Below are 9,582 nucleotides of genomic sequence, written 5' to 3'. Positions count from 1 at the left end.
ATGCCATTTTAGCCCTGAAAGCATATTACTTTTTAAAAAGAAATCACACTGACCTGCTGACAAAGTGTAAAAAGAAAGATAGATAGGGAATGCAGTTTGGGTACTGAGACATCCTGAGCTCTGAGACGGGGAGAGCCCTAGGTTCCAGGCATCCTGGGCCCCAGCATACCAGTGTCTCCTAGAAGGGCCATTCTCCTGGGTAGGAGACCCAGGAGCCCACACCTCACCAAGATTCCCCCATGCAGAACCCCTGGAGGTCTAGAGAGGCCTGGGCAACTTTTATTTTTTCAGGCTTCTCACATATTAAAGAGATATGCCAGACTTCCCTGGTGGCACAGTGGTTAAGAATCTGCCTGCCAATTCAGGGGACACGGGTTCAGTCCCTGGTCCGGGAAGATCCCACATGCCACGGAGCAATGAAGCCCGTGCACCACAACTAATGAGCCTGTGCTCTAGAGCCCACGAGCCACAACTACTGAGCCTGCATGTTGCAATTACTGAAGCCCACATGCCTAGAGCCCGTGCTCTGCAACAAGAGAAGCCACTGCAATGAGAAGCCCGCGCACCACAACAAAGAGTAGCCCCCGCTCACCGCAACTAGAGAAAGCCCACGCACAGCAATGAAGACCCAATGCAGCCAAAAATAAATTTAAAAAAAAAGTAACTTTAAAAATAAAATTAAAAAAATAAAGAGATATGCCATGTTGCTGCAAACGTCAATACTTCCTTCTTTTTTATAGCTGAGTAATATTCCATTATATGTGTGTACCACATCTTCTTTATCCATTCATCTGTTGATGGACATTTAGGTTTGTAGCAACATGGATGGACCTAGAGATTATCATACTAAGTGAAGTAAGGCAGAGAAAGACAGATATTCTATCACTTATATGTGGAATCTAAAAAAGTAATACAAATCAACTTATTTACAGAACAAAAACAGCCTCATAGACAAAGAAAACAAACTTATGGTTACCAGAGGGGAAAGGGGGTGGGGGAGGGATAAATTAGGAGTTTGGGATTAACAGATACATACTACTATATATAAAATAGATAAATAACAGGCTTTTACTGTATAGCATAGGGAACTATTTTGTAATAACCTATAATGGAAAAGAATCTGAAGCTTGAATTTGACACTTAAACTAACACAGTATTGTAAAAAAACTATAGTTAAATTTAAAAAATTTTTAAAAGATATGCCAAACAAACACACCATTGTAAAGCAATTATACCCCAATAAAGATGTTAAAAAAAAAAAAAAAAAGATATGCCAAAACAGGGTCACAAAAATTGTGATCCTTTAAGAATATTCAAGGTGAACAGATAACTAATAAGAACATGCTGTATAAAAAAATAAAATTAGAAAAAATTCAAAAAAATATATTCACAGGTGACAAATGAGAACTTTTAACAAATGCAAGCATTGGTATAATCTCATCAAGAGATTGTGTCTTAAGTCTGACTTAGGGCCTCAGTGAACTCGAGGCCTTGGGCAGTGGCCGTGTGACAGGCTCAGCCTCTGGCCTGGACTTTGGAGACCAAGGGCCTCTTAGCTGTCCTCTGGCCCAGGTGAAGGCCAGATCCCAGAACCCAAGGTCCTTGCTCTCCTTTCATGTAGAGGAAGGAAAAATCCCTCTACTCAGAGACCTGGTTAACTTACCCAGCAGGTTGTCCTGCCTTGAACGGGGGCCTCCTCCCGACCCCATCAGAGAACTCCTGACTTTGTGTTCTTTTTTATCAGTCCTAGCAATGGATTGGAGGCTGTCCTCTCCACACTTCTTTTCCTGATTTTTTGACTGCCTTAGTGTCACCAGGTCCCCAGGACAAGTGGCATGTAATTAGAGAAACTGGGAGTGGGTGGGTGGCTGGCTTCTTAGCTCGGCTGAACCACAGGACTAAGTTGAGTTCAACAAAATGGTGCATAGGTAACCAGTCAGGGCAGGAGGAGGGGAGTGTTCAAGGCCATGCCGGGGGTACGTGGGGCTGTAGCTCTGGAAAAGTCTTAGGTTGGGCAGAGACACATGGGCATATTTCAGTATTCTTTAAGTGGTGTTGTGTTTGTTTTATTATTCGTTAAGTGGTGTATGATAGATTTTGAATCTCTTAAAGCGTTTAAACGTGCACTGAAGCCAAAGCAATCTTGAGAAAGAAAAAATGGAGTGAGAGGAGTCAGGCTCCCTGACTTCAGACTATACTAGAAAGCCACAGTAATCAAAACAGTATGGGACTGGCACAAAAACAGACACACAAATCAATGGGATGGGATAGAAAACTCAGAGATAAACCCACACACATGTTGTCACCTTATTTTTGATAAAGGAGTCAAGGATATATAATGGAGAAATGACAGCCTCTTGGATAAGTGGTGCTGGGAAAACTGGACAGCTACATGTAAAAGAATGAAATTAGAACACTCCATAACACCATACAGAAAAATAAACTCAAAATGGATTAGAGAGCTAAATGTAAGGCCAGACACTATAAACTCTTAGAGGAAAACATAGGCAGAACATTCTCTGACATAAATCGCAGCAAGATCTTTTTGGATCCACCTCCTAGAGTAATAATGAAATAATGCCATTTGCAGCAACATGGTTGGACTTAGAGATTATCATACTTAGTGAAGTAAGTCAGACAGAGGAAGACAAATACCGTATGATATCACTTATATGTGGAATCTTAAAAAATGATACAAATGAACTTATTTATGTACAAAACAGAAATAGACTCAGAGACATAGAAAACAAACTTATGGGGACTTCCCGGGTGGTGCAGTGGTTAAGAATCTGCCTGCCATTGCAGGGGACACAGGTTCGATTCCTGGTCCAGGAAGACCCCACATGCCGTGGAGCAGCTGAGCCCGTGCGCCACAACTGCTGAAGCCCACGCGCCTAGAGCCCATGCTCCACAACAAGAGAAGCCACCACAATGAGAAGCCTGCGCACCAATGAAGAGTAGCCCCCGCTGGCTGCAACTAGAGAAAGCCCGCGCAGCAACGAAGACCCAATGCAGCCAAAAAAAAATCATAAAAAAAAACCCTTATGGTTACCAAGGGGAAAGCTTGGGGGGAGAAATAAATTAGGAGTTTGGGATTAACATATACACACCCCTATAGATAAAATAAACAAGGATCTACCGTATAGCACAGGGAACTGTACTCAATATTCTATAATGACCTAAATGGCAAAGGAATCTGAAAAAGAATAGATATATATATATGTATAACTGAATCACTTTGCTGTACACCTGAAATTAAGGCAACATTGTAAATCAACTATATATCAATATAGAATAAAAATTTTAAAAATAATAAAAGTGCACCGTATCTCCTCACATCCCTTTAGGAACAAGATGAGATAAAGATAAATGAGTAGGTGCATGTGCAGGTAGATAAAGCAGTGTATTCATGTGAATGCTTCTTTTTCTCTCCAGCACGTGGTCAATATTTGCAATGAAGATTTACACGTTCATATTTTACCCCCCCAAACCAAACACTTTCAGATCAAGTATGTGAAAAAGGTAAGTGTCCCTGGGGGGCGTATTCTCCCAAGGAGTTCATTGCCGGGTGTGGCTTTCCGTGCCGCAGGTCTGCCCAGGGCGGCATGTAGCGTGTTGTCCCCATGGTCCTGCTCCCGTGGGTGCTGGGGCTCGTCCGGACAGGAACCCCCTTGTCTTCTAGGAGCACCGCCTTATCCCTGGCTTGTCCCTCACGGTCACCGTTACATTTACTCCAGATGAGTGGCAATACTACTATGATTGCATCCGCATTCACTGTAAGGTATGTCCCTTAATATCAGGGGTTTTTTGGGGCTTGGGGGTGGCATCAAACCTTACATCTTCAAGGGAAGAAGAGAGACGGAATGACAAGTATGAAGTTTCTCAGCCTGATGCCTTGGGCAGCCGGTCTGAGTAGCTTGAGGGTCCTGGTCCAGTGAGGTGGGTCCCAGCTGGGGAAGCTCCAGGCTGCCGAGAACTGGGGCAGAGCCAGAGACACTGCTTGCTGCAGGTTCCCACCTGCCCTGGCCTAAAAATCTCATTTATCTTGTGGTGCTGGGAGTTGAGGAAGGCTTGTCAAATAACTTAAACATCCTCCTCTAAGAGCTAGGTGAGACCAGCAACAACCCCGCGTTGTCACTGGGCACCAGCAGCAAATGTCCTCCAAGGCAGCCCTGGGGGTCTGCAGGGAGGCTACTTGTGTGGTCCGACCCCAGAGGCTGTGCTGTAGGAGTTCTCGCCGGCCTTTCCCAGGTCACCTAATTCATCCCCGGCCTCCAGTCTGCAGCCCCACGTGCTGTCAGTCCTTCCCTTAGAACTGGCACCTCCACACCCCTCTGCTCTGGGTTCCACGCCCAGCCCTTAGAAGTTGAGAAGCCTTAAGGTTAAGGAAATTTACCTTTTCAAAATTAAAGTGGAAGAGTGTGCTTTAGTAACAGACGAGTCTCAGTTTTTAAAAAGAGGGGGGAAAAAAAAACTAAAAATGAAACCAGAATAGTGCTTTCAGGAGGAATATTCTGTACCAAGAACAAAAATCCTTAGGACAGGCATTGCGTAGAGCACCAGGGCAGGTGTCCTGCTACATCATAGCAATGCTATTAGCACCTTGTATTTATGTGGTGCCTTAAACTTTTTAAGGCCAGTGTCTGCTTTAATTCTTAAAAATACCTTTAAAGAAAGGTGGCCTTATCCCCACTTGAAAGCAAAGGAAGAAACGAGCTGTGGAGAGGTCAGAGGTCTTACTCAAGGTCATGCACTGTGCAGGTCTAAAAGCAGGCCTCTGTGCCTCTGGCTGGTCCAGTGCTTACTGTCTGGATCAGCTGATTCTGTGCTGGTTTCTGTTTATCTCAGGCCGCTCACGATTGTGTTTCCCTATAACTTTCTGAAATCGAAACAGATGACTGTTTTCATCTCTACATGAAGGCATCATTAGCTTTCCTGAATAATATTGAATATCATTTCAGTGAAATACACTAAAAATTTTCTATACTTTGTTTATAGCTAAGAAAACTCAATATTTCAACTGTTATATTTAAGCACTCAGTTTTGTTTTTTTTTTAAGGAAATGTTTTCCCTTTTTTTCTGGAAGTATTTTTTAATGATAGAAAACAAGATAAGAAATAAAGGATCTACAAATTCATCTTTGAAAATTATAGTCTTGGGACTTCCCTGGCAGTCCAGTTGTTCCAAAGCAGGGGGCGTGGGTTCAAACCCTGGTCAGGCAACTAAGTTCCCACATGTTGCAAGGCCCAGCCAAAAACAAAGAAAAAGAAAAAAAGAAAATTATAGTCTTAAGCATGGTAAACTTGACTTTCTTCCCATTAATTTTAGGGAGATGAGACTTTGCTTGTCCCCATCCACGCCTATCCTGTCATGAATAGACTGGACTTTCCCTCATTTATAAATCTATCAAATGTTCTACTTGGTGAAAGGTAAGTTATCAAAATGAATTACCAAACTGTCATGGGATGTGACAGTTAAGAGAGACTCACATAGATAAAAACTTAGTTTTCTGTTTTTCCTAATGGAAAGTTTTCCTTCTAGCTGAGTTAGACTGGACTTGTAGTTGCAAAGGCAAAGCAAACAACCAACAAACAAACCCAACTGAGTCAAAATATCGTTAAGCAAGAAAGGAATTTATTGGGTCATCAGCCTGAAAGGTGCAAGATGGCACGCACCTTCAGGCATGGCTGGGTCTAGGGGTTTAACAGGGGTTGCTGGGACCTGATCCTCCCCGGATCTTGGTTTTGCTGCCCTGTGCAGGCTTCTTTCTCCACAGGCTCCCCTTCACAGGGCAGGGTAGCTGCCAGAAGGTCCAAATACTGTTGGCAACAGCGGTAGTTGGAGGGCCTGCAGGGTTGGGAGTATTGGTGTCAGAGTCCCAGGGAAGCATCTCATGCCTGTACATTAACCAGCATCTGTTTTTGGACGGAATGGTCGCAGGGAAGGCCAAGACCCTGGACAGTCACTATGGAAGCCAAATCTCATGGGAATATAGTCGATGACTCTAGTTGTACTTCAAGGTGTGTCTTGTTTCAGCAGTAAATATTCACTAAATACCTACTACCAGGCACAGTGCTGTCTGTCCCTAGGGACATAAAGAAGGTGACTACTGAGCTGTTAGATACCGAGATACAATGGCCATGCCAGTTATTAAAATCTTGTTAAACGCTGAAATATTTCTATACTTGTTGGGAAATATATACTGTCCTGAGCCCCCGATCCCTCCCTGCCATCTGCTTGGCCCCTCTCCTGCCTCCCCTCACCTCCAATGATTCTGTAACTAAGTTGTTAATACCTAGCCATCTGGCGGAGGGGGGGGAATGGACCTGCAGGACCTGCCTCCAGCTTTGTATCCACGCTAGTGGCGCACTGCCCGTGAAGTCCTGTTTGGGTGATATTTTGAATATCACCTGTGGTAAAAAGATGAATAGACAAAAGTTCTCATTCTGAAGGTCTTAAAGTCTGACGGGGACAGAACCACGTCACTGATTAATTACACCACATGCCAAGCGTTGTAATCAGGGCACACACAGGGTCTCGTGCAAGAGGGATGGGGAAACTCCTCATGCCTAAACAGGGGACGTCCGGTTATCCTATCTGGTTAGCCACCACGGGGTGGGCTGTGAGGGTGGCAGTCCAGGCAGGGAAACAGCACGTACAAAAGCACAGTGGTGGCAAAGAGTGTGGACTACGTCTTGCAGGTGATGAAGCCACCCAGTAGCTGGTAGATACTAGATGCCTTGTGGTCTAGGCCCAGACAGTGAGCAAAGACTGTGGGCTTCAGCCTGTGTTTGGGGGTGAAAGCAAGTTCAGGTGCCTGCAGGCAGCTCTGAGCAGGGGATACAAGTTGCTAGTGACTGGGTAGTAGAGGTAGAGAGGGGGCAACTGAAGCTTTTTGGTGCTGGCGGGGGACCAAGGTGTATGAGCTTCAGAGCCCTTGAATGAAACTCACCATCTAGATCTGAACAATCGCGTTGGTTCAGCTGACGTGAGATCCCATCCCCTGCCCAGTGGCTTCACATGAGCTTCTGATGCATCATCTCTCTTTACTTATTTTTTTAAAATCAGCTCTTTAAGAATTGTCAATAAGGGACTTCCTTGGTGGTCCCGTGGTTAAGACTCCACTTCAAATGCAGGAGATGTGGGTTCTATCCCTGGTCAGGGAACTAAGATCCCTGCACGGCGTGGCCAAAAACTAAAATTAAAATAAAATAAAATAAAAATTCTCTAAAAAAAGAATTGTCAATAAATTATACATACAAAAGGGGCTAATAGAGGTGAATCCCTCCTGGCAGGACCCACTCACTCTATGTACTTTGAGGCCAAACATAGCTATTTCCTTTAAATGGGTGAATAAGCAATTTTTAACCAAAATTGAAGTGGCAGGAAACAACTAACTTCCTAGTTCATCTGTCTTCCTCCCTCCCTCCCTTCCTCTCTCTCTCTCCCTCTTTTTCTTTCTTTCCCTCCACAAATCACTGCTTGTCTGGACCGTAAGCAAGGCTGTCGAGGTTGAGAGCACTGGTCCATAGGCAGGAGGAAATGATGCAGACATCAGCCTTGGTTCTTCTTCTTTTTTTAGTGGGGTATAATTGCTTTACAATGTTGTATTAGTTTCTGCCCTACAACAAAGTGATTCAGCCATACGTATACATACATCCCCTCCCTCTTGGACCTTCTTAACAGATATATCTGCCCACTTCCCTGGAGGCTTCTCCCAAGCTGTTTTATACATCATGCCCTTCATTTGTAATCAGAATGAAAACTTCAGCTAAACAGTTTATGAAGCTGAGTTACTGTGTGTAACACTGTGATATTTTAAAAAATCTTTCAGAAGATAAGCATGCTACTTTGTTTCTCCAAGCATTCTGGCAGCAGCGCCTTCCCAAGACTTGATGCACTTGGCATAATGGCTTTTCCCCAACTTTTAACTATGCAAACTGCCCAGCACTGCATTCCATCCACAATGTCTGGTAGCAGCCCGGTGTCGGGGGTGGTGGTGGTGGTGACTATTTGAAAGGGTTTTCACCTGAAATGTCCTCTATTAATCCTAGGCCACCTTGGGGGTTGAAGGTATTATTTGGGTAGGTTCTTTATTCAACATTCATTCATTCATTCATTTAACAAACCTTTATTGAATGCCTACTATGTGCCAGGCACAATGGTAGGTACTAAGGATGTAGAGGTGATTAAACCCTCATCTCATGATTAAATAGACAATTCTTTATTTTTATTTTATTGAAGTATAGTTGATTTACAATGCTGTGTTAATTACTGCTGTATAGCAAAGTGATTCATACACACACACACACACACACACACATTCTTTTTTTTTTTTTCTGGCCGCACCACATGATATGCGGGATCGTAGTTCCCCAACCAGGGATCAAACCTGTGCCCCCTGCAGTGGAAGTGTGGAGTCTTAACCACTGGACCACCAGGGAAGCTCCCTATACCCACATTCTTTTTCATAGTCTTTTCCATTATGGTTTATCACAGGATATTGAGTAGAGTTCCCTGTGCTCTGCAGTAGGACCTTGTTGTTATCCATCCTCTAGTTTGCACCTGCTGACCCCAAACTCTCACTCCTTTCCCCCCACACCCTGCTCCTCACTTGTGTCATATTTTAGATTCCACGTATAAGCGATATCATATGGTATTTGTCTTTCTTTTTCTGACTTACTTCACTTAGTATGAGGATCTCTAGGTCCATCCGTGTTGCTGCAAATAGCATTATTTCATTATTTTTTATGGCTGAGTAGTATTCCATTGTATATGTACTACATATTCTTATCCATTCCTCTGTCGATGGGCACTTATGTTGCTTCCATGTCTTGTCTATTGTAAATAGTGCTGCTATGAACATAGGGGTGCATGTATCTTTTTGAATTACAGTCTTGTCTGGATATATGCCCAGGAGTGAGATTGCTGGAGCATATGGCAGCTCTATTTTTAGTTGTTTTTTTTTTTTTTTTTTTTTTTTTTACTGGTACGCGGGCCTCTCACTGTTGTGGCCTCTCCTGTTTCAGAGCACAGGCTCCGGACGCACAGGCTCAGTGGCCATAGCTCACGGGCCCAGCTGCTCCACAGCATGTGGGATCTTCCCGGACCAGGGCACGAACCTGTGTCCCCTGCATCGGCAGGCAGACTCTCAACCACTGCGCCACCAGGGAAGCCCTATTTTTAGTTTTTTAAGGAGCCTCCATACTGTTCTCCATAGTGGCTGCACCAATTTACATTCCCACCAACAGTGTAGGGGGTTTCCTGTTTCTCCACACCCTCTCCAGCATTTATTGTTTGTAGACTTTTTCATGATGGCCATTCTGACCGGTGTGACTTGGTACCTCGTTGTAGTTTTGATCTGCATTTCTCTAATAAGTAGTGATGATGAGCATCTTTTCACATGCCTCCTGGCTATCTGTATGTCCTCTTTTTTAAAAAAATAAATTTATTTATTTATTTTTGGCTGCTTTGGGTCTTCATTGCTGCACGCGGGCTTTCTCTAGTTGCGGCGAGTGGGGGCTACTCATCATTGCGGTGCGCGGGCTTCTCATTACAGTGGCTTCTCTTGTTGTGGAGCAT

At 44.0% G+C, this 9,582-nt stretch overlaps 1 protein-coding gene across 1 annotated transcript in view; it reads left to right on the top strand.

Moving 5' to 3' along the window:
- The window catches only part of CFAP221 (cilia and flagella associated protein 221), an 84,808-nt gene that overhangs the window by 9,347 nt on the left and 65,879 nt on the right, over positions 1 to 9,582 (top strand). The window contains exons 3-5 of the mRNA XM_007469137.1: positions 3,436 to 3,522; positions 3,683 to 3,781; positions 5,329 to 5,429. Coding sequence (XP_007469199.1) covers positions 3,436 to 3,522; positions 3,683 to 3,781; positions 5,329 to 5,429 — 287 coding nt within the window. The remainder of the gene's footprint in view (positions 1 to 3,435; positions 3,523 to 3,682; positions 3,782 to 5,328; positions 5,430 to 9,582) is intronic.

The sequence above is a fragment of the Lipotes vexillifer genome, unplaced genomic scaffold (genome assembly GCF_000442215.2).
Source record: "Lipotes vexillifer unplaced genomic scaffold, Lipotes_vexillifer_v1.1 scaffold1466, whole genome shotgun sequence".
NCBI classification, from domain to species: domain Eukaryota; kingdom Metazoa; phylum Chordata; class Mammalia; order Artiodactyla; family Lipotidae; genus Lipotes; species Lipotes vexillifer.
This window is presented reverse-complemented; position numbering and strand designations above follow the sequence as displayed.